The 25,396-nt window shown below is 41.4% G+C and overlaps 1 protein-coding gene across 3 annotated transcripts; it reads left to right on the top strand.

The window, feature by feature from the left end:
* The first annotated feature begins 59 nt into the window (after positions 1–59).
* On the top strand, positions 60–25,256 carry MAPKAPK5 (MAPK activated protein kinase 5). Of its 3 annotated transcripts, XM_080649829.1 has the most exons (15): positions 60–281; positions 578–769; positions 5,915–5,988; positions 6,459–6,534; positions 7,499–7,596; positions 9,035–9,143; positions 10,846–10,935; positions 11,653–11,748; positions 12,551–12,631; positions 14,311–14,498; positions 16,285–16,405; positions 18,948–19,078; positions 19,743–19,858; positions 20,909–21,013; positions 23,198–25,256. In XM_080649829.1, the coding sequence occupies exons 1-15, from the start codon at positions 249–251 to the stop codon at positions 23,290–23,292; spliced, it is 1,605 nt and encodes a 534-aa protein (XP_080505955.1). In that variant the 5' UTR covers positions 60–248; the 3' UTR covers positions 23,293–25,256. The 3 variants fall into 3 exon arrangements, with proteins under 3 accessions (XP_080505955.1, XP_080505954.1, XP_080505956.1); XM_080649828.1 differs by having other exon boundaries at positions 280–769; positions 19,743–19,864; positions 23,198–23,641; XM_080649830.1 differs by lacking the exons at positions 60–281; positions 7,499–7,596 and having other exon boundaries at positions 608–769; positions 10,850–10,935; positions 19,743–19,864; positions 23,198–23,641.
* The last annotated feature ends 140 nt before the right edge of the window (positions 25,257–25,396 follow it).

The raw sequence follows: 25,396 nt of genomic DNA, 5'->3' as shown, positions 1-25,396 counted from the left end.
CGGCGTCATCAGCGCGGCGCGGGCGCGGCGGAGGCCCGGGGGCCTGGCCCGCTGCGGCGCTTGGGGAGGCCCCGGCAGGCGCCTGCAAGTCCCCCGCGCGGCTGGGCGGCGGCTCGGAAACCCCGGCGGACTGCGGCGAGGGGCGCGTGGAGTCGTGGGCCGCGGGGTCGGGCGCGGGCGGGGCTGCCGGGAGCTCAGGCGGGGCACGGCGCCGGCGGGCGGGGCTGCCCGGCGCGGGTGTCCCGGCGATGTGTGGCGCTGAAGCGGCAGCGGGAGCAGCAGCGGCGGCGGCGGCAGTCTCGGCGTCGGCTTCGCGGCGGTGCCGGCGGCGGAGGCGGAGGCGCAGGCTCCTCCTGAGGACCTGGCGAGCCCGGGCCTAAGCGGCGGCCCCGCGAGGCCCCTGCACAGCGCTCGGGACCGGGGCCCTCTCCGCCTCGCCCTGCCGCGGGAGCCTGCGTCCCCGGCCGGGGATGAGGCCGGGAAGCAGCCGCGCAGGGCCCAGCACAAAGGCTTGTCCCCAGGGGCTGGCGCCGCCGCCACCGCCGCCGCCAGCCTAGAGCCGCCTGCCGCCGCCGAGCCGGCGCCGGGGCCATCCCCGCCGGTCCCTGGGGGCGGCTGCTGCCCCTCTCCCCGAGGCCCAGGGGCCTGGGCGCCAAGCCCCTTGCTCCCTTCGCTGCGGTGGGACCGGACCGCTGCGCAGCCTCCGCCGCTCCCGGCCGTAGGGGCCCCGCGGAGCATGTCGGAGAGCGACATGGAGAAAGCCATCAAGGTAAGAGGGAGATGCCTCGTTCCTCCCCGCTTTGCCCTTGTGGCATTCCTCTCGGCTCCGGCTTCAGGAAACGGAGGGAACTTGGGGTGAGATTCCAGCGACTCCCGGGTTTCGGTCTCCCCCGGATTCCGTGGCCTGCGTTTTACAGCCCTGGGGCGAAGGGTTTGTGTGGGGGCCTGGGGGGCGGGATCTAACCCGGTTGAGGCGGGGGTGTGATTTGTGCTCACCTGGAACAGAAGATGAGTGGCTTGGAGATACTTGATGTGAATGGGATGGAGGGGGGTCTCACTGCTCTACTTTCGATCTCTCCCCAAGTGCCGCCAGCAGTTGCTTCCGGATGATCCCCTTGCTGCAACCGCACTTGGAGACTTGGACTTTACCCATCCCTCCGATTTGTTTGAAACTAGCCTCTTGGAAATCTGCAGTTTCAGAAGGAAGTGGTTCACCTTCCTACAAAACCAGTCCTTTGGCGAATATATTGTTTTCATTTTTCAGTGTTTCCCTCCACTTTTCCTCTTTCCTCTCCCCTCTCCTAGGGAGCACGGAGTTTATTTAGGAAGAGCTAACGGTGTCCTGTGACTTACTGCTCTGTTAACAACAACAAAAAGCTACTACGTGTTCTAAAATGACCCGAATAAAATGACAGTTTTTCTGAAACCTGATTTACTTTTTTTTTTTTAAAAAAAAAAAACTCTTTGAGGCACTAAGAGAAAATTATCTAGCTATGATTAGGAAATTAGAGTCTTGTATAAATTGAACATGAAACTTAAGGTCTATTGGTGTTATTCACTATTTTACAGTGTTAAGTCAACTCAACATATTTAAGGATTTCATCTTATTTTGAGGGACAGGAATCCATTGGCAATTAAGGGTTACTGTATTTTCCCTTTCAGGACACAATCACCATGACCAATAACTGATAAAGAACTTAAACTTCTAACAAGTTTTTGGATGGTAAAGCTTATAGAAATCATCAATCATTACCAAAAAACTTCACCTTTTAAAAGATACATCAAAATATAATGTATATATTAAGGGAGATCAAATTTTTAATAATAGAAATAAAGGTTCTAAAAGACTGCTTTGACAGATCAGTATCTCCAGAGAGAGAAACACGTTTTAACTGTTTTAAAAAAATTTGAACTCTGCTCATTAATAAAATGAAAACCATAAGGACTCACCCTGTAAAGAGGATGGCACTTGTCCCTGAATTATGGGGCCAGTCGGGCATATCTGCAGGCTACAGTAATAGGCTACTAGCTGGAGAGAGAAAGCAGAGCAGGCCTGCTTTTCAAAGCACTGTTAGCATCTAACACCTAGGAAGGAACATGATGGAGTGAACTCAGCTGAAAAGAAATCAAGATCATCATAAACTTACATATCTAGTCATTATTATAGATATTATATCTTTTGGTTCAAGATTTCCATCATATAAACTCAAGCTCAACTTAATACAACTACATTAAAACTCAGAGCAAACTCTAAAGGCAGATCCTATGCATGTGAAAGTAGATTTAAAATCAACATTTCAGCTAACACTAGAATTTACTCTAGATACTCTCATATATATATATATATATATATATAGAGAGAGAGAGAGAGAGAGAGAGGTACATACACAAAATATAATGATTGATTTTTAGTTAAAAAATAAAGACTGCCTTGAAGTACCCATTTTTTTTCTTTCAGATTTTATTGATATAGGGTCAAGAATTGTTGCCTAAAGTTATATGAATGGGTTGTGAAATTAAGCAACATGTGGCAGATTTTTAAAATCAACTTTGTCTAATTTGTCTCCAGTGCTGTCTTAGGCACTACTGGTGCAAAGCCAGCCTCCTGGATGTCCCTGATCTCATGGAGCTTATATTCTAGATGGTGGAATTAGGTTATACACATTGTCAGGTTGTTTTAAATAAGAGGTATAAAAAAGGTGGGAGTACTGTTTTAGGAAGGGTGGTCAGGAAAGACTTCTCTGAGATGACATTTGCATAGAGTTCTGAAGGGAAGGAAGGAGCAAAACTTCACTGTATTTGGGATGACTATTACAGGCAGCCCTAGCTGGTTTGGCTCAGTGGATAGTGTTGGCCTGCAGACAAGGGTTCTGGGTTCAATTCCGGTCAAGGGCATGTACCCTGGTTGCTTGCTGGATCCCCAGTGGGGGGTGTGCAGGAGGCAGCCAATCAACGATTCTCATCATTGATGTTTCTATCTTTCCCTCTCCCTCTCTGAAATCAATAAAAAATATATTAAAAAAAAAGTATATTACAGGCAGTGGGAACAGTAGGTACAAGGCACAATGTAGGTGCAGGTTCATGTGTGATCCAGGAACAGCAAGGTGGCTGGAATGCAGTGGGTCTGTATAGATTGTTATAGAGAGGTAATGGGAAGCCAGAGCATGTAGGGCCTTGTAGAGTAGACCATTGGAATAACTTTGGCTTTGACCCTAAAAAGAAGGGGAAGTCTGGGAGAGTTTTGAGCAGAAGAGGGACATAGTTCTAGTGGACAGATATAAATGGGGAGGCAATGTTACTTAGTGGTTACAACAATTTCTCTAGGTAGGCTCATGGGTTGAAATCTCAGCCTTGCCATTCATTAGCTGTGTCTTTAAGTAAGTCAACTTCACTTCTTTGTCCCTTAGTTCCTCATCCATAGAAAGGAGATAACACTCCCAGCTCATAGGGTATTTTTGAGGGTTTAATGAGCAAATATATCTAAATGTGCTTATGACAATAGCTAACATTTAGTAAGAGCTTGGTGACTATTAGCTTATAGCAATTTAAGAGGGTCAGAAAGAGACGCTGTTCCTTCACTTGGTCATTATTGCCCAAGGTAATTTTCTTTTTTTTTTTTTTTTAAGCCCTCACATACTTTTCTTTATATATATTATTTATTTCAGAGAGGAAGGGGAGGGAGAGAGAGATAGAAACATCAGTGATGAGAGTGAATCATTGATCGGCTGCCTCCTGCATGCCCCCTACTGGGGATCTAGCCAGCAACCCTGGCATGTGGCCTGACCAGGAATCAAACCTTGACCTCTTGTTTCAAAGATCAATACTCTACCACAGCCACGCAACTGGGCTAGCCTTTACATACTTGACAGGTCACTGGTGAATCTTCCTAGTAATTTGGGTGTGCCTAACTAATACAAATTAGTGAAGCTAAAAATAATTGACAACCAGTACTGACTAGGATGTACTCTCCCAAAAGCAAGCCAGCATTCATGGTTTTGCCTTTTTGAGGCTGCCCCTCAAGTGGTGAGAACGGAGGTCAGCTGGGAAAGCTGTTTTTCTGGGCTCTAACTAGCACTTAAATTCAGGCTGCCTGACTACCGGAGAACAGGCTGATTGGCCTTTTGGCAGGGATTCCCTTGAATCTATTAATGGGTTTGGGGACAGTTGCCATCTTAATATTGTCCTCTAATCCATGATTAAAAATATATTGAAACTTATGATCTAGCACATGTTTTATCCTGGAGACTATTCCATGTGCACTTGGGAAGAATATACATTCCCCTCTTGGATGGGGTGCTGTGTAGATGTCACATAGATCAGGTTGGTTGATAATGTTGTCTTCTATATGCTTGCTGATTTTCAGTCTAGCTTTTCTATCTATTAGTAAGGGAGTATTGACAAATCCAAGTATTTTTGAATTTTCTTCTTTTCCCTTAAATTCTGTCAATTTTTGCTTCATTTATATTTGGATTCTTGTTAGGTGCATGTATATATGTTTGTAATTGGCATTTCTTCCTGTTGACTTGACCTTTTTATCATTATAAGAAGTGCTTCCCTTTCTCTATTAACATCTTTTGTTTTAAAATTTATTTTGTCTGTCAGTATAGCTACTCCAGCTCTCTTATGGTTACTTGTGATATGTCTTTTTCCATCCTTTTACTTTTTTTCTTTTCTTTTTTTTAATTGTAGTATAATACATACAACAAAATTTACCATCTTAACCATTTTTAACTGTATAGTTTGGTGGTATCAATACATTCATAATGTGGTGTAACCATCACCACTATCCATCTTCAGACTCTTCAGCTTGTAAAACTGAAGTCCTATGTTCATTAAGCACCAACTCCCCCATTGTCTCTTTCCCACCAGCCCCTGGCAAACACTGTTTTAGTAAATCATTCCACGTTCATTGAGCATTGCTACGAAGGCTGTTCTAAGCTTGTTTTATACTCTTGCATAGTCACTAGGCAGAAGCTCTGTTTTCATCTCTGATTTAGCCCGGTGTCTGGCACATACTAACTGCACAATGAGTGTGTTTCATGGACAAATAACCTGTTCTCATACGCTGGGAATCAAGATTCTAGTGATAAATATGGTCTATCAGATTTTCATTGCAACAAAACAGTTTTAAAGTCTCATGAGTTGTGGCCTAATTTCTCAAAGTCTGCAGTTAGTTTCCTGTTTTATATGTGGAACCCTACATGTGGAAAAATGAGGGTGACAGCTTTCCTGCCTATAGGCAACAGAAGCTCAGCATAACAGTGACTAACGAATACCAGGAAAACTTTCATCAAACTGTAGAGAATCTATCTGGAACTATTGAAAACTATTGAAAAAATCTGTTGAAAAATATAAAAAGTATAGTTACATAATGAATATGACAGAATATCTTTGTACTCAAAATGGTGCTGTTGAAAATTATATAAATTTACTATGATGTTTATTGCTATTTTACTTGAAAATTTAAGTCTTGATTTATTCAGTTATTCCAAAAATTTGATCAGTTTGTTCTAGGATATAGGCCTCTATATCATAGGAGCATATATAAGACTAGTTTTTCTGGAATCTCAGAAAATACTTGACCATTTAAGCAAGTAAGTATTTAGCAGTGAAGCATTTTACCCCTACACTCCAAAGACAAGACATTGAGTGGTTCTACTTCAATGGACCTTATAGATGAGCTGACAAATTTTTTGACCTAAAGTTCTTGCTTTCGATCTTGTTGGAAAATATGCCTAATCTAGTCATTGGAACAGAATGTCTAATTATAAAGCCCTATAGAACACAAAGCTTTGTTTATCAGATTCTCTTGGAAGATGAGATATTGAATGATAAGATCTTCTGTTGTCCCACCTCTGTTTAATTGTTCAGCTTTTTAATTGAATTCTCTGCCCCTTCTTTTTTATTTTAATAGGAAACCTCCATTTTAGAGGAATATAATATCAACTGGACTCAGAAACTGGGAGCGGGAATTAGTGGTCCAGTTAGGTAAGAAACCCGTGTGCAAACTATGACAAAATTGTTCTGAAAAGGGCTATTTGAAATACATCTTAAATTAGAAGCATCAGGGGTGCCAGATTTTGAAATAGCCTTAATTTAAGAAGTAGAGGTGTTTATGTTAGGCTATTTCTCATCTATTTAGGAATATACTTAAGTGACCAAGTCACATGTTCTGTAACATGGAATCATTTTAAGATGTTGATCCTGTGGAGCCACTGAGAGTCACCTGTAGCCAGCAGAGGCCTCAAATTGGCATCACCTGGCTTAGGAGCTGAGGCCTAGGAAGAGTGGATCAGATACTGCTCTGCCTTTCCACCTGCTAGCCTTGGGGGCAAGTTTGTTCTGATGCACCTGGATATATTCTTGATTAGAAGTACAATCCTCAAAGAACAAACTTGTTAAGTTAGTTTTCACTGTAACATAGATGATTTCTGATTGAATTTTTTCTCCAAATCTAGAGTCTGTGTGAAGAATTCTACCCAAGAACGGTTTGCACTGAAAATTCTTTTTGATCGTCCAAAAGCTAGAAATGAGGTATCTTTTATTGCCTTGTCTTGCCTAAATATTGAAGTGCCTAATAATTCATTTTATAAGTAGGGCAGCTTCATGCATAAATGCATGAAGAATTTTTTTTTTAAATTTAAGTTCATACTTACCCCTTTTTTGCTATTCATGTTATTATAAAAGCAGTCCTACATCTATCAGTACCGAAGACTGTTAGTAGAGTCTTGTTCCAATTAATGCGATTTTTATACATAGTTGAGTATTCAGGTTTACTTCCACTTTTGCTTACTGGAAACCATCCTTGAAGAGTGGAGGGAAAATAATACAGGGAAGGGTCTGGTGAAAAGTGTCTTGAAAGTGGGCTGCAGGAGGGCTCTGCGGATGTGTTTCTAGTTTTTAAAAATAGACATTTGTTTTGAATGATCTGGACTGGTGATGACATGTTAATAAGAGTGCAGTGAAAGACTTACTCTTTTGCTTATAGATATATGAATAATATCTGAAAGAAAATAAATTATTTGCTAATTCATTTGCTAATGGATAGGACAGGAGCAAGTAATCTGTTGTTGAGGTTTCATTCATAGAAAGAGCATTAAGGAGATAATCTGTGTGTGATCTCCCTTGTTTTGTACATTATTCTAGGTCAGTGGTCGGCAAACTCATTAGTCAACAGAGCCAAATATCAACAGTACAACTATTGAAATTTCTTTTGAGAGCCAAATTTTTTAAACTTAAACTTCTTCTAACGCCACTTCTTCAAAAATAGACTCGCCCAGGCCGTGGTATTTTGTGGAAGAACCACACTCAAGGGGCCAAAGAGCCGAATGTGGCTCGAGAGCCACAGTTTGCCGACCCATTGTTCTAGGTGATAAGGTTTTTTACTGTAATAGGCTTAGCCTCTTGTGCCTAATGTTGTCAGTTTTTTGTGGGGGTGTTGGGAGAGAAAATGTTGGCCTCTCCTATGCACAGAAACATTTCCTCTCTTCTCTTTAAGGTACGCCTGCACATGATGTGTGCCACACACCCAAATATAGTTCAAATTATCGAAGTGTTTGCTAACAGTGTACAGTTTCCTCATGAGTCCAGCCCCAGGTAAGACCGCACAGGGTCATCACACTATGCCCACCTCTCCATATGTAGGTCAAGGTGCAGTGGGTTTTCCTCCTTTGTGCCCTCTCTCTCTTCCCCTTTCACTCCTTCCCTTCCTCCCCGTCTGCCTCCCTCCCTCTGTCTCATTCTTCTCTACATTTTGTTTTGGAAAATTTCAAACTTTTGTGAAAGCAGACAGAATTATATAATGAATCCCCAGGTTCCCATCACCCAGCTTCGCAGTGATGAGCTCATGGTCAGTCTTGTTTCATCTATACCCTACTATTCCCTGACCCTCTGATTACTGTGATTACTTTCTCTTTTTTAAAAAAGCAAGTAATGTGGAATTAAAATAGATCCTATTTCAAATTAGCAAAAGGGGACCAAATATTATTCTAGGCATTGTTTTAGAGGTTGATATGGCAAAAAGCCCTTATTGCTTAGTCTGACATTCCTTTTAAAGGAAGAAACCAACATCATTCTTTTAGCTGCCAAATGTTTGGCAAGCCCAATGAATGGTGTTCTAAGTCTCTTCCAGGAAATTCAAAATTAAAATAAGGTTTGTTTTCTGTTGGAGGGAATGAGCTATAAATCTGCCATCATAGCAACGGGATAGGCACCAAGGAGAGGCATCCATAAAATACTTTGGGTTTACAAAGGAGAGTTGCGAGCTGTAGGCTGGGGAGGTGAGTTGTCTCACAGAGCTGTTACGTGGGAACTAAGACTTGAAGGGGATAGAAAGAAGTTTTCCAGGTGGAGAAAGAAGGTGGATTTGTAAAAACAAATGGGAAATGAATGATTATTTCTTACAATTGTGCTCTGTTGGTGAAAGCATTTGGATGGAAGCTGGAAACATTTATATCAAAGGATGGTAACCAAAATACAAAAAATTTTCTTTATAACATGAGAATTTTTGCTTTTATTTAGTAATTTTGTAACCCTTTCCAGCTATCTTGCTGGGTATCCTCTGGGTCACATGAAAAAAACTAGTGGAGTGGGGGGAGGAGGGGAGTAGATACACACACACACACACACACACACACACACACACTTAGAGAGAATGAAAAACCAAGACAGCTCAATACCCAGCCAAAGGACTTGAAATTCATGTCCTACACAGTCATATTCTGTTTTCAATATATTTTCATTCTAGCTGTCCTAAAATGCCTATACAAAACATGTCACTTAAGTGTAATGTTCTCAAAAGGAACATTATTTTCAAAACTAAATCTTTCACTCCCACCTTAGCCTTTTAGAAAGTGTTAGGTCAGGGATATTCCTTATGCACAGTGTCCATTTGGTAGTGGACACTCAAAAGGGCTTGGTAGGACTAGACTTAGGAAGTAAATGACACACTTGTAGATGAGGTACCTCTTTAGATTAGCTACTTGATGTTTCAATTCTTTTTTTTAACTTAACAAAATCAAATGCTTTCAAACAGGGCTCGACTCTTAATTGTAATGGAGATGATGGAAGGGGGAGAGCTATTTCACAGAATCAGCCAGCACCGGCACTTTACAGAGAAGCAAGCCAGCCAAGTAACAAAGCAGGCAAGTTAACCCCGGGTACAAATCAAACTGCCAACAATGTTGGTTAACAAGCACAATTTCATTGGGGGGAATAAAAGAAAGCTTGCAGAAAAGCTCTATTTGCTCTCTCATTGCCTGCTTTGTTATGTGATCAGAAAAGATGCTTTGACAGGAGAAATGTGACACCTTTTATGCTTTGGGGGAGGGGGAACTGTATTCTTAAGTGGTTGTCAATTGTCTGTTATAAGATGTAAATAAACTCTGGAAGGAAGGTAATCTTAACTCTTGTAGATTGTAGATATCTTTAGACATGGCTTTCAAGCACTGTTATTGAACTTTTGAGATAAAGTGTTGCTGATACCACTTAAAAGATTGTATAGTGTGAAAATATGTTCTGACAATAAGATAATTTTTGCTTATGGGTCACCTTTCTCTCTTCAGATTTTAGTAGTATTATAAGGTCTTTATAATTCTGGGTTATTCCTGGTTATAGTCTCTCTATTTTGATGCCACTTTTAAAAATTAATCCTCACCAGAGGATATTTTTCCCATTGATTTTTAGAGAGTGGAAGGGAGGGGGAGAGACAGAGACATAGAAACATCGATGTGAGAGAGACATCGATTGGTTGCCTACTGCACTGGCCCCGACAGAGGGCTGGGGCCGGGGGGGAGGGGTGGGGGGTGGGGGGTCGAACCTGCAACCAAGGTACATATCCTTGACTGGAATTGAACCCATGACCCTTCAGTCCATGTGCCGACGCTCTAACTACTGAGCAACACAAGCTAGGGCTTGCTTGATATCACATTTCATTGCTAGAGAAATAATTTATGTCACAGACAATACTAGGAAACCAACTAGAAATAACATCTTGAGGAGATCAAAAGCTAAACCCTCAAAGCTAATCTTCATGTCAAGCAAGCAAGGCAAAGAACAGCAGAAAGCCTAGCACAATTGGTTCTTAATTTAAAAAATCCTTTGAAATTTTTCATGAGCATTTTTGATGCCTCCTTTCTGGTGCGGTGGAGCCGATTCTTGAAATGCTAAGACATTTCCATACTGAGAGTTGAAGAAAAGGTAGAATTTACTCTTGCTATTTAATTTAAAAAATTACACCTTGTATTTTTCAAATACTAGGACTAAAGCGTGAGCTCTAATAATCTTCTGTAAAACAAAACCCATTCACATCTACCTAAACAGGCCACATTTCACCAAGTGGGGTGAGCACATTGGAATATCAGGTGGAAAAATCCAGTTAGCTGCTTTCCACTGTTCTTGAAGGCAGAGCTTGAAAGTTGAGCTCCCTGGAGAGCAGCTCTTTCCTGAGCCGCGTGTCGGTGCGGCTGCCCTGCTGGGGAGAGCAGGCCTGCTGTCCGCCCAGTGTTCACTCTGCAGTGCTTGTCACGTTGCAGATGAATGCAGGTGGAAACATGTCATTCCCTCATTGCGTACAGGATTTACCACCAGTTTATTCTGATAAAGAGTCACTTTACTGTCGTATCTTTTTCTTTTTGCTTAACAAAATACATGTTGCAGGTAAACTAAGTTCATTTCTGTTTCTTGGTACCAAAAGTTTTATTTAATTTCTGCTTTAAAATTGAAGACCGACCATAGTCTTAATGGACTTAATTAAGGATCATTTTTTAATATCCTGAGTTCTCTGAACTAGGGGCACTAAAGAGTTAATTCTTCTAAGATGTGGTTGCTCATTATGTCCTTTTCCAGATAGCTCTGGCTCTACAGCACTGTCACTTGTTAAACATCGCGCACAGAGACCTCAAGCCTGAGAATCTGCTCTTCAAGGATAACTCTTTGGTGAGATGCCTTGCGTTTCTGCATTTTAGTGCTGCCATTCACAGCATAGTTCAGAAGTGGGCATGGAGGTGTGTATGTATGTGTTTGGAGTGCTCTGAACCCATAGTGAAGAGGCTTTAGGAAGCTAATTTTTCCTACTTACTTCCTTGCTGGAAGCCCAGAGAAATGCCCCTCGCATGGATAATTTTGGATGATCCTTATATGTATTTGTAGGTCTTAAGATTTTGGATATTATTTGGGGGGACTTTAGGAAGGAGCCAGAATCTATATGCTGTTATATATTACCTTAAAACTTAACAGTTGTATTTGCTGTTAACCCTGATAAAGTGTGTTTTTTTCTCCAACCCTACCCTCTGACACCTACACCATGTCCCATCCAATAAGTTACTTTGGCTATCAATGAAGTTGATGTTGGTGAGAAGTAATGGGCCAATCTATAGAGCCAGGGAGCTTCTGAGTAAGATTTTGATTTAATGCTGACTTTATAAGTTATAAAACAAGGCTAACTGTGAGTTGGTAGAAAGTGATTACTTCTGTATTACTAAGAACAATTCCACAATATGAATCATTGTCTCCAGACCTGAGGATATGCTACTTATATACTCCGGTCTCAACCAGAAACTTGTGAGAGCTTAAGGTAACATGCTTTGCACCTGGATTTCCCTCTAATGTTTACTGAGAACCCTGGAGCAATGACTTCCATTTATTTTATTTCAGGATGCCCCAGTGAAGTTGTGTGATTTTGGATTTGCCAAAATTGACCAAGGTGACTTGATGACACCCCAGTTCACCCCTTATTATGTAGCACCTCAGGTAAGTATGTTCTGTTTCTGCCACTGGCTGTGCCACCAAGCTGCCTGTGCACTTACATTTCTACTCTACAGCACTAGTAGGCGTGCATTACAAATGGGGGGGGGGGAGTACTCAGTTTCAGAAACCTTCAAGCTGCTTAATTTGATGTAGGCATTTTATTCTTTTGGAATCAACTTTATTGAGGTATGATTTATATATAGTACTCCTACTTTAAGTATAGTTTGATGAGTTTTGACAAATGGATACTCCTGCATGATCAGCATCACAATCAAGTTATAAAACGTTTCCATCACTTCAAAAGCTGCCCTGTGTGCCTTTCCAGTCAGTTTGCTCCCAACTTAACTCTAGCCGCAGGCAACCACTGACATGCTTTCTGTTATTATTGGTTAGTTTTGTCTGTTGTAGAATTCCATAAAAATAGAATTTATGTATCTTTTGTGTTTTACTTTTATTCAGTATATTTTTGAAATTCTTCCATGTTGCATGTATCAGCATGCTTTTACACAGGCATGAGGGATGTCCCCAGGAAAAAGTGATCTCAGATGCCTCATGGGCAGGAAGAAGAGATAAATCTCCTCCAGAGACCTGATCTTAATGTTCTTGACCTGGGCAAGCACTGATGAATTGCTGGTGATAAGAGGGGGGTGGGGAAGGGTTTTTGAAAGTATTGTGTTTATGTGGAGTTTTTTTTTTATTGTTGACTGCCAGTGTGGACCCTTTTCAGCCTTCCAGGAGTCTCTCAGGTTGTGTGTCATTGGTGTGACTTTCAGTAAACTGTTCCCTTTGGTCTGACTCTTGACAGGTACTAGAGGCACAGAGAAGGCATCAAAAGGAGAAATTTGGCATCATACCTACCTCACCAACACCCTACACTTACAACAAGGTAGGGGAAGAGATACTTATCTTCACCCCTCTGGGTAGCCTCTTTTCAGTGAGCTATTTGTGGCCCTCTGGGAATGTGGCTCATTCCATTCTTATCCCTTAATCTTCCTGTGCAAAAGGCTGGAAGCAGCCACACAAGCAGAAGAGTACTTGGAATTTAAGTTGTTGTCTGATGAAATATAAAGTAAGGTTCTTATCGATTTAGGTTTTGCAGCAGGAGCCAAGGGCTATGGTGGTCTGTAGGTTATTTATTTGGCTAGTTGTATAATCCAGTGACCATATTTAAAAGACAGGTTTGTCTTTAAATTTACTTGCTAAAATCTCAGCATGAATGCAATGAATTTCCTGCATGATGTAATTTCCCAGTATTTTTTTCTTCTCTTCCTTTTCCATTTTGTGAATCTAATGGTGCTCATGAATTAGTATGGCATTCATCAAAATTACACTGCAGATGAGTAACATGTTGAAAAAAAACAGTTCATATTACTTTTGAATGTGTTTATATGTTGGTCTAAATGTAAACTTTATATTGGGCAACTAAATGAACACTGCTACACTGACAAGTCATTTTTAATAAAAATATGTAATAAGATATAAATTAAATTTTTGAAAATTAAATAAATATATCAACCTTAATTAAAAAAGAGAGAGAGAGAAGCAGGCTTGGCCCGTGTGGCTCAGTTGGTTGGAGCATCATCCCATGCACTGAAGGGTTGCAGGTCCAAACGCTGGTAGGGGCACATGTGGGAGGCAAAGCTGATGGCTGTTTCTCTGTCTCCCTCTCCCTTCCTCTCTCTGTAAAGTCAATAAAAACATGTCCTTAGGTGAGGAGTAAAAAACGGGGGGTGAGGGAAGGGAGCGGGCACAATGAGTCCTTTGTGGCCAAAGAAATGCTTTTATTTATTTTATTTATTTATTTTTTAAAATTTTAGTGAGGAAGGGAGAGAGAGAGAAAAAAAAAGGAAAAGAGAAAAGAAAAGGAAAGGAAAGGAAAAAAAAAAGATGGATATGAGATACATTGATCAGTTACTTCCTGTATATGGCCTGACTAGGAATTGAACTTGCAACCTAGATATGTGCCCTGATCGGGAATCGAACCGGTGACCTTCCAGTGCACAGGACCAACTGAACCACACCGGCCAGGGCCAAAGGAATGAATGCTTTTATTTTTTCATGTATTTATTTATTTATAAAATATGCTTTTATTGATTTCAGAGAGAGGAAGGGAGAGGGAGAGAGAGATAGAATCATCAATGATGAGAGATGCTAATGTGTGTCTATGTAGTGTAGGTGGCACATAAAAAATATGGAGTGAAGCCCCAGCCGGTTTGGCTCAGTGGATAGAGTGTCGCCTGAGGACTGAAGGGTCCCAGGTTTGATTCCATTCAAGGGCACATGCTCAGGTTGTGGGCTGGATTCTCAGTGTGGGGCATGCAGGAGGTAGCTCATTAGTGATTCTCTCTCATCATTGCTGTTCCTATCTCTTCTCCCTTCCTCTCTGAAATCAATTAAAATATATATTTTTAAAAATGGAGTGAAAAGTTAGACTTCCTGAAACTTTTCCAGTCTCTGTTAAGTGATTCTTGGATAGATCAGCCTGTGTATGTCTAGGCCAGCCATGGAGGCTTTATTTTGGAGCCGTGCCTCTGCTAAGAGTGACCATTTTCTCTTTGCTTTCAGAGCTGTGATTTGTGGTCCTTAGGAGTGATTATCTACGTGATGTTGTGCGGATACCCTCCTTTTTACTCCAAACATCACAGTCGGACTATCCCAAAGGACATGCGGAGAAAGATCATGACAGGCAGTTTTGAGTTCCCAGAGGAAGAGTGGAGCCAGATCTCAGAGATGGCCAAAGATGTTGTGAGGAAGTGAGTCCCTGGGCCACTGGGCAGGGAGACCAAGGAAGCATTAAGGTGGTGGAACACAAGGGAATGTTGGGTAGAGAAAAGTCATTTGTTTCTTAGGCATGCTCGTTCCTATTTAGCATCACAGAAATCTTACCCCTGGAGCCTGAGATGAGGGTTCTTAGTGTCCACACCTCAGTGGAAATGGAGCTTTGCTCCCTCCTGTTGCATTCCTAGAATTTATCCCTGGGGTTGTGAATCCAGGTCCTTCAGTAGCCAGTGTTTCTGTGAGCATTAATTCAGGGCCTTAAGTGATAATCTCTGCTCCTTGACCCCTGTGTGCCCTCTTGTCTGTAAGCCAATCATTTGGGATGGACGTTAGGAATGAACTGGGGTATTAAAATGATAATAATGCTTTTGGCTTTTCATTTCTTGGCTGCTGTGGGAGTACGTCATTGATGGTGTGGGGCCTGGACCCCACCCTCCAGCCTTCTGACATATATGAAGATGGGAAGAGTTAGAAGAATTAGGGCTAATAAGTAGATGAGGGACAGTTGACATTCAGAGCCCTTTGGTAGCTGGAGGGCTAGGTAAGAAGTCAGAACTAAAGTTGAGGTATATGTGGGAGGCTTAGCTGCCTGGGTCTTGGGCACTGTTCTAGTATTCCTATTGCTTGGTTTCACTGAGCAGTTTTTCCTTTTTTGGTTTCAGTTTCTTTATCTGTAGTGTGATCTAGATAAGCATTAAAGGGGCAGTATCTAGGAACTGTCTCCTGAAAGTACAATCCTTTCTCTACGGAAATTTCATAAGTGAGCTTGTTCTGTTGATTAGGGGTCTGTATATCTAAAGAGAGGCTAGTTTCTAAAACATATAAGCAAAAGTTTTTTAGGAGGATGGAGGCAATTAAATCACTATCTGTCTTCCCATCCTGTCTTTTCGGCTACTTAACCAAAATATCAGTATCCTCTAAGTAGTTCTTTGTTAGTTCTGTAGAATATCACTAGAGCAACATGAATACTTTCTTTAGAATCTGAAGCTGTTTGTTCAGAATGATCCAGAATAAAAGAGCAAATAGGCATGTTGTCCTGACTCTGACATTTGGAATGGGAGGGTATGTAGTTGGAAGGAGGTGCTGCAGATAGCCCAGGGAGCATGCTGGGGTGAGCTAGGAATTGCATCAGCATGAATACATACGATGTAAAGAAGTCAGATCAGAGCAACACACAAGACTGAGAAGGAAATGCCATTCCCTTCTCAGAGTCTCTGGGTATGTAGCTTTAGAATGTTAGAATGTCTCTGGAATAAAAGGTTCATGTCCTACCGTATGGTAACATCCGAGATTTTACCACAAGTAGCAACCTGGGTTTTCAAAACCTCCTGCCCTTCAACTAATTTTGTAGCCACTATTAGCCAAAAGAGCACTCTCAGGCCATTTTGGGAATTAGAGCTCACTGCCCTAAAAACACCAACATGGAGATTCAGGGTCTCAGGAACTGTGAGCAATATGTAGCATTATTTTATTAATCCTACATATTAGATTAATTACTGGGCTGACGTATCTCTGGGTTAAGTTTTTTCCTACCACTTTTACCTCACTTTGTACAGATGGAAAGGACTGCCTAAGGACACAGAGCTCTCACAGCTAGTGGTTAGGGACTAGAACCCCACCCCCGCTCTGCAGATGGAAAGTCTAAGCTTGTAGGAGTTGGAAGAAAGTCAGAAACTAGAGCTGGTTAGTACCAGACCCCAGAACTTCCTGGTTGTCTGGAAGCAACTGTACATGGCAGCCCTGTTGGCCTTTTCTCCACAGGCTCTTGAAGGTCAAACCAGAGGAAAGACTCACCATTGAGGGAGTGTTGGACCACCCCTGGCTAAACTCGACTGAGGCCCTGGATAATGTTCTACCCTCTGCTCAAGTGATGATGGATAAGGTGTCTTTTTTGTTTTTAAATTTAAATTCTTTATTGTTTAAAGTATTACATAAGTCTTCTTTTTTCCCCATTGACCTCTCCCCGGCTGCCCCCACTCTCCATGCATAAGGTTTTGAATGAGACTTATTTTGTTGGTAGATACGGATGAGTTGAGAAGGAATGCTGGGAACTTGACTTAGTGAGGGGTTAAAGGCAAAACAATGTAGTCTTTTCCAGAGAGACATCTCTGGTTTCCTGAAAATCAGGGTTGGAAATAGCTTCCCATAAAAGACCCAGATCAAGGCCTGTAAATATACACTAAGGGAGCACAACACTCAAAGGAATATCCTCCCTATGATCGTCAGTGGGAAAAACAACCTAACTTCATGAATGGGAAGTCAGTGAGATACGTGTGACAAGGCCAGGCTTTGAAAGTAGCAGGTCTTATCTTTTAAAAAATACAGATTTTTATTGATATCAGAGAGGGAGGGAGAGGGAGAGAGAAACATCAATGATGAGAGAGCATCATCGATCAGCTACCTCCTGTATGCCCCCTACTGGGGATCAAACCTGCAACCTGGGCATGTGCCCTGACCTGGAATTGAACAGTGACTTCCTGGTTCATGGATTGATGCTCAGTCACTGAGCTACAACAGCCAGGCTAGTCTTATCTTACTAGGATGTAATTGAGAGGCCATTGTAGATATTTGAGAAGATGTTTGCATAGGGAAGGTGTTTAGGAGTGGTTAACCAGACTTGCAGACTTGCCAACCTAGGACTTCTGTGGTAAATTAGAATATGAGGGCGGCTCTGAGAGCAGAGAAGTAGAGATGAATGAATAGGCTCAATACTTTTGAAGACAATTTTCTACAATTTTTGGTGACTGACTAGAGGAACTGTTGGGTGGCACATCAGGTGGTACCATCGACAAATAGAGGAAAATCAAGAGTGAGGCTAGTTTGAGTGAAGGGAAATCTTTTAGGTTTTAGATATTGTTTCAAGGGGTAGGTGGACATTCAAATGAGATTTGTGGTCTGGAAACGGAGTGTGGCTGAGAGGCAAAGGCAGTGGCCAATAGGCCAACCTGGCCAGGGAGAATGCTACCCTCCTAAAAGGGATGGGGTTGAAGTGTGACATAGAATGAATGAATAGGAAAAGAGAATGCTAAGACCTCCTTAGTTTATGGGAGAGAAAGGAGAGCTGGAAGGAACAGAATTCTCTGCCATCTCAGATTTGTGTATGGTTACCTACCTGGTTTAAATGTGCCCAGTAGTACAAAAATGGTTTAGTCAGTCTAAATCCAAAAGGATTATTTGTATCTGTTTGTCAGTACATGAGATTTCAGTGTAGCTTTCTTCAAAATCTTGGACATGAAGAAATAATTGCCTCTGTAGTTACTTTAAAATTAGTGCATAATGAAGTCAAGTATGGATTTGCAGAATCTTCTTAATGAGAAAGAGTGGCTCCTAGGCCACTGTATTCCTATTGTTAAAGAATGATGTGGTAGGTCACTGTGACACTGTATTCCTATTGTTAAAGAATGATGTGGTCATGATGTGGGTAGGTCAACTTTGGGAAAATGGCCACATATGCAGACGTTGAATAGTGTCCCATCTAAGCCCTGGCTAGGAGATGGAGCCTGAACTTGTGCCCTTGAATTATTCCCATCTTTCTGGTTGGGCCATCACTGATGAAGAGATAGATATGAGGGTCCAGAGGGGTGTAGCCAGGGCTAGCTGTTACAGTTCCTGTAAACTCTTCCTGATCTAAAAGCATGCTTAACAAGGAACTGCTTTTTTGTTTTTGAACTGCTTTTTTAAATGGTCAGAATTTATTGTTGAAATTCAAACAGTGCAGAGATATATAAAATAAAAAGCAAAAGTTCCCTTTCATTTCCTTGCCTTAATCTCACCCCTCAAAAGTGAGCTAACCTATGGTGTGATTTATCCTTCCTGATGTTTTTCTGGGAAGGATAAATCCTCACTCACGCAGGAATTTGTCCTTTTTTTTTTTTTTTTTTAAAGGATCATCTCGTTCTTACAAAGCTTTCTGCTGAGTATTTGCCTTCCCTCATTGGTCTGCCCGTAGTGAGAACAAGCATTGGTCATAAAGACACAGATTTCAAGTTCTACACTTCGTGACAGTTATTTCTTATTATACATTAATTGACTGGAGTATAGACCAGTGCTCGAGTGTCTACCACACTCAGTGTGTGAAAACGGTTGGGGTTCTGAGCCATCAGGGGCTGAGGTGCCTGTCTACACTTTGGGAGCAATCTGGGAGGCTTCTCGGGCAGTAGCTTGCCAGCCTCTTCTCTGATGGACACGTATGCCTCTCTTTATACTTGCCCTTGCCAATGACTGTGAGCATGAGCCTCAGTAGTATTTCTTCTGGGCCCTGCTGGTCCACAGGGAAGAATCTCTGCTTTATCAGAATTTGTATACGGCCAGCATAATAGTGAAATTGCCTTCTTAATTCTTTGAGCTCCTTCCCATGCTCTTAGATCGGCTTTCTAGGTACTCAGAAATGAATATGAAAAACTGACGACAGTGTTTGCATTCAGGCGGTGGTTGCAGGAATCCAGCAGGCTCATGCGGAACAGTTGGCCAACATGCGAATCCAGGATCTGAAAGTCAGCCTCAAACCCTTGCACTCTGTGAACAACCCCATTCTGAGGAAGAGGAAATTACTTGGGTAACTGAGCTTATTTCATCTATTCTTGTTCATGGTTGGGTGGCCCATTTTCTGCCTTTTAAAAAATATATTTTTTTATTGATTTCAGAGAGAAAGGGAGAGGGAGAGAGAGATAGAAACATCAATGATGAGAGAGAATCATTGATAGCCGCCTCCTGCAGGAATTTGATCCCCACTGGGGATCGAGCCCGCATCCTGGGCATGTGCCCTGACCAGGAATCAAACAGTGACCTCCTGGTTCATAGGTTGATGCTCAACCAGTGAGCCGCCTCTTAAGAAGGTGGGAAGAATAAGCTGTTTTTATTTATTTATTGATATTTTACAGAGAGGAAGGGAGAGGGATAGAGAGCTAGAAACATCGATGAGAGAGAAACATCAATCAGCTGCCTCCTGCATACCTCCCACTGGGGATGTGCCCGCAACCAAGGTACATGCCCTTGACCGGAATCGAACCCGGGACCCTTCAGTCCGCAGGCCGACGCTCTATCCACTGAGCCAAACCGGTTTCGGCAGAATAAGCTGTTTTTAAATAGCATCAAAAGTTGGAGATGCTGTATAGTTAATTTTCTGAAAAATCTGTTGCCTTACATTTAGAGTTAACATCTGTTGAGTGTTAGGTTTTTGGGTCTTACCTTGTTATTATCTCTCCCCCAAACTTTTAAAGCACCAAGCCAAAGGATGGTGTTTATATCCACGACCGTGAGAATGGAACCGAGGACTCAAATGTTGCCTTGGAAAAGCTCCGAGATGTGATTGCTCAATGTATTCTCCCCCAGGCTGGTAAAGGTCACACCATTTACAAATGCTGTGTGTGTGTGTGTGTGTGTGTGTGTGTGTGTGTGTGTGTGTGTATGTGTGTACATGTGCATGCATGCACATGACAAAAGGAGTGGTTTAATTTGAGGTTGTCTGTTTCATCTTTGTGTATAAGAAAGTAAGTACATTATATAAATCAGTCTTTACCCATTCAAAAGAGTGGATGGTGGGTTAGGGTAAGTTCTACCCTTCCTTTGGTTTTCTGTGACATTTGTAATTTAGGTTTAATTGCCAGTGCCAGGTACAGCATGTAATTTTATATTTTCTTGTTTTGTTAATGAGGGCATGTGATGGAGAATGGAAAATGTGGACAGGGTCATGCTCAGTTTGAGAAGGTCAGGAGACATCATTTCCAGAGCCGTTAGAGTTCAAGGCTTTATTAACTTGTGACTATAAAGAGAATACGCCCCCAGTTCAGAAGTGAACTCTGCTGCTACTCTTGTGATGGGCAGTGTGTGACTTATACGTGGATTCTTTTGGGTGAGAGTTTGCTTTCAATATGTTATTTCCCCACTCAATGGGGCGTAATGGGCTTTTTCTCAGAAAATGAAAGCGATCCTTCAAGTAGTAGGTCAGAAAACTGTCTTCCTAGTTCTTGCATTTTAAGAGAACTCATATTTAGTGTACCTCCAATAGCCTTCCAAAGTAAGAAATGAGCTTAGGAGAAAGAAGGTAGCCCGCTCAGCCTTGTTCTTCCTCTATCTCTTGAACTATTAGGTTAACCAGAAACCTAAGCTGTTTTTGCTCAGCAATAGTCTGACAATGCCTATTCCCATCCCCCAGTGCGAAGACTCTGGGGCCACCAGAGGATTTGTGTGAGGCTGTGCCAGTAGATGAATTCAAAGACCAGAAGTGGTCTATATGTCATGTAGAGATTAGCAAAACAGCAGTGTCGGGTGAAGTTGGTACCTTTAGTCATCGCTTTTCAACAAGTTGAACATCTGTCCTTCCATCTCTGACACTAAAATCCCATAATGCTGCAGGGAAATGCAACTTCTTTATCTTTATCAATAGGCGAGAATGAAGATGAAAAGCTGAATGAAGTAATGCAAGAGGCTTGGAAGTATAACCGGGAATGCAAACTCCTGAGAGATACTCTGCAAAGCTTCAGCTGGAATGGTAGGAGCCTTAATTACTTCTTCCCCCAGGAATACAGTGAAGTGATTGTTTAGGACATGTAGGAATCTCTGGGGGCCTAGCTGGAGCTATTTTTTTAATGTTGTTAATTTTCACCGGAGGATATTTTCCCACTGATTTTTAGAGAGAATGGAAGAGATGGGGTGAGATAGAGAGAAACATCTATGTAAGAGAGACATATAGATTGGTTGCCTCCCTCACACTCCTGATCAGCCTGTAGCCAAGATACGTGCCCTTGACTGGAATCAAACCTGGGACCCTTCAATTTGGGGGCCAACACTCTATCCACTGAGCCAAACCAGCTAGGGTCTGGCTTGGTTCTTGGACAAGAGAAATCCAGAGTAATAACCTGGAAGAAATTAGCTTCCCTGGTATGTTTTTAAAAAGATTTTGAAATATCAATACAGAAAAGTGATCACATTTGAAGTGTGTACTGTTGATGAGTTAAAAAATATTTTACTGATTTTTTTACAGAGAGGAAGGGAGAGGGATAGAGAGTTAGAAAAATCAATGAGAGAGAAACATTGATCAGCTGCCTCCTGCACACTCCCTACTGGGGATGTGCCCGCAACCAAGGTACATGCCCTTGACCAGAATTGAACCTGGGACCCTTCAGTCCGCAGGCCGACACTCTATCCACTGAGCCAAACTGGTTAGGGCCTGTTGATGAATTTTTACAAAGTGAACATTCCTTATAACTAGCCCCTAGAACATGTAGTGGAACATGGACTCTCTTCTAGTCACTACATCCCACTCCCAAGGGTTACCACAATCCTGATTGCTAGCGCTATTGATGTGTATTTTATATAAATGGAATCAGACAACTCTATGTTCTTTTGTGTCTGGCTTCTTTTAGTTAACATTATATTTGTGAGATTCAGCCTTGTGTGTAGCAGATCATTCTCATTCTCTATATATACATTTATATTCTCAATATATGTTTCTCTCTTTCTCTCTCGCCACACACACAAACACATGGATGGGCAAAAGTAGGTTTAAAGTTGTTAGTATGCAAAAGTTTATTCTTTTATCATTTATTGATTGTATTATGTATTTACATTCTTCTTTTTGTATCCTTCTGATAATGGTGGCTGGTAATTTAACCTACTTTTGCCCACCCCTTTGTGTGTGTGTGTGTGTGTGTGTGTGTGTGTGTGTGTGTGTGTGTGTGTGTGTAGATAGTTTACTGTTGGACATTTGAGTTATTTCCAAGTTTTGGTAATTAAGAAAAGGGCTGCTATGAATGCTCTTGTGTATTATCTTTTGAAGAATGTTTTGATGAACTAATTTCTCTTACCTCATCTAGCATTGGATGGCTGGTTCACGGAGGTATCCATCTGTTTGGCTTTAGTGGGTACTGCTAAGAGTTTTCTGAAGTGGTTATTCTGGTTCAGTGGTCGGCAAACTCATTAGTCAATAGAGCCAAATATCAACAGTACAACGATTAAAATTTCTTTTGAGGGCCAAATTTTTAAAACTAAAACTTCTTCTAATGCCACTTCTTCAAAATAGACTCGCCCAGGTCGTGGTATTTGTGGAAGAGCCACACTCAAGGGGCCAAAGAGCTGCATGTGGCTCGCGAGCCGCAGTTTGCCGACCACTGTTCTGGTTGATACTTCCACTAGCAGTGTTTGAGGGTTCTACATACCCTGCTTCCACATCAACTCTTGTCTATCTTTCCATTTATTTTAGTCATTCTGGATAGATTATAGTGGTATTACAGTGTCATTTTACTTTGCCTTTCCCTAATGAACTTTAGCACTTTAAAGATGTTTATTGGCCATTTAGATTTCTTCCTTTGTGAAGTACCTCTTCTTTTGCTAGTTTTTCTGTCGAGTTATATCTTTTGTATAGATGTATGACTTCTTTATATATTCTTGATATGAGTCCTTTGTCAGACATATATATTACAAACATCTTTTTCTTCATAGTTTCCTTGTTTGCTGTTGTAGTGAACATTGGATTTTTACTGCCAGCTTAATGGAACTACTCAATTGCTACTTGCAAAATGGGGGGTCTGAACTGCTTTTGACCAGTGTTGGGTATGGTTCCTCCATTGGTGAAGGTGAACGGGACACTGGTAAGGTGTACCTTACCGGGTTCCTGTCAAGAACCTGTCTCCTCCCAAACAGTTGGAGATTGATCTTTTTCTTTCTTGGGTTTCAGGTCGTGGATTCACAGATAAAGTAGATCGACTAAAACTGGCAGAAATTGTGAAGCAAGTGATAGAGGAACAAACCACGTCCCATGAATCCCAATAATGACAGCTTCAAACTTTGTTTTTTTTACAACCTGAAAAACTATTCTTCAATGTATAAAGTAATTTTTATGTAAATTAATAAATCATAATTTCATTTTCACATTGCTTAAAGATGCTGTATAGATTTAGATATGGTATTTACTAATAGTATAGTTCATTTGTTTGTTTTTAAGAAAGCTTAGTTCCTAGAGATACACATTATTTTAGGACTGCTTAGTCATGTTTGTAAGATGACAGATATTATATCAAGCAAGATTGTTTTATTTGTAATAAAGTATATAAAAACCACTTGTCAGCGGTAGACAAAGGACCAACTATACTGATCTTTCTGCTTAGTAAACAGTTGAATCAAATACTGTGGAATTTGGTTTTATTATTATTTTTTTAAAATATATTTTATTGATATTTTACAGAGAGGAAGGGAGAGGGATAGAGAGCTAGAAACATCGATGAGAGAGAAACATCAATCAGCTGCCTCCTGCACACCTCCCACTGGGGTTGTGCCCACAACCAAGGTACATGCCCTTGACCGGAATCGAACCTGGGACCCTTCAGTCCGCAGGCCGACGCTCTATCCACTGAGCCAAACCGGTTTCGGCTGGAATTTGGTTTTAATTGCCCTGTATATTTACTTTCTGCACTATTGGTAGATTAGCCCTGATGCCAAGAAATGTTTGTGGATCCATGTTGCAGACTGTCTGCTGAGACTCACAAGATGCTGGCTCCCATGATGGGAGAGGCAGGGAGCTGAGCCTTCATTTTTGTTGTCCCTAATTGCTAAGAAAAAAGTGGTAACACTTTTTTTTTTTATTGCTCATATTTGTTAAAAGGAATTGGTGTGATTCTTAAATCTAATGGATTCTCTTTTGAGTTTATTCTTTTTATGTTTAATCAAAATTCCAGTTTCCCTTCCCCTGAGGCCCTACTTTGTCCTCTCTCCTTCCTGGCAGCCCTCACCAGCTCCGTTGCTTCTTACATCCTTTCCCCGTTCTTCTGGCCCAGTGGTCGGCAAACTCATTAGTCAACAGAGCCAAATATCAATAGTACAATGATTGAAATTTCTTTTGAGAGCCAAATTTTTTAAACTTAAACGTCTTCTAACGCCACTTCTTCAAAATAGACTCACCCAGGCCGTGGTATTTTGGGGAAGAGCCACACTCAAGGGGCCAAAGAGCCACGTGTGGCTCGTGAGCCGTGGTTTGCCGACCACTGTTCTGGCCCACTTATGGGGTGGTTTTCCTGAGAAAGTTACATTTCATGAAAAGTGGACTTTTGGGTTAGCATCTAATATGGTCCAGGTTTTTTCCTGTTAAAGCTGCCCTTTTTTTCTGTGATGTTTCTGCCTAGGTTTCATGTTGGCATCCTCTGGGCTGCATTTATTTTGTTCTGCCACCTTCATTGCCAGGAAGCATGCTTCTGGCCAAGTTCAGCTGTTTGAATGGAAATCAAGGCTGGATGCTTTTCTGTTTGTTTGTCTTTTTGTTGTACAAATGGACTTCCATAACAAATCATGTTTAAAAAATTTTTTAGAAGCTTAGCTGTGTTCTTAAGAAGAGCTAACAGACAAACTCCAATTTGCAGAGCAGAGGGAAAGGATCTGTAGGCTCAGATATTCAGTTTTATTCTGTCACATTCTCTTCAATCAAAATCCACCCCCCAGAACTAACCCATTTTGCTGAGTGTATCATCTAGGTCTCGGTGACATTTGGTCAGTATGGCCCATATATGGATTTAACTGTGGAAATATAATAATACAAGTATCTTTTAAGAATTACCTTTTTACATTGGTTCCCTTTTATTTTGGGGAATTTGTAATTCAGGTATTTTTTGAGGTAAGACTCACTAATATTAGGTGAATGGATACCCTGTAAGGAGTATTCAGTACTTTTAAACATGGCAAAATTTAAGAATTAGGCAGCAGAGAAATGTTTTATTTACTGACCAATAAAACTTAGCTAAAAGTTGAATTAAGGATTGAATTGTATTATTCTATTTTTCAGTGAAATGCAGTCTTACAAATCACTTCTTGCAATCAGGAAAAACTGCACTTGTTTCTCGAACAACTGACCACCTGTTGTTTTTCTTATTTTAGGGCACAGGTTCAG

The sequence above is a fragment of the Plecotus auritus genome, assembly GCF_963455305.1.
Source record: "Plecotus auritus genome assembly, chromosome: 13".
Taxonomy (NCBI): Eukaryota; Metazoa; Chordata; class Mammalia; order Chiroptera; family Vespertilionidae; genus Plecotus; species Plecotus auritus.
This window is presented reverse-complemented; position numbering and strand designations above follow the sequence as displayed.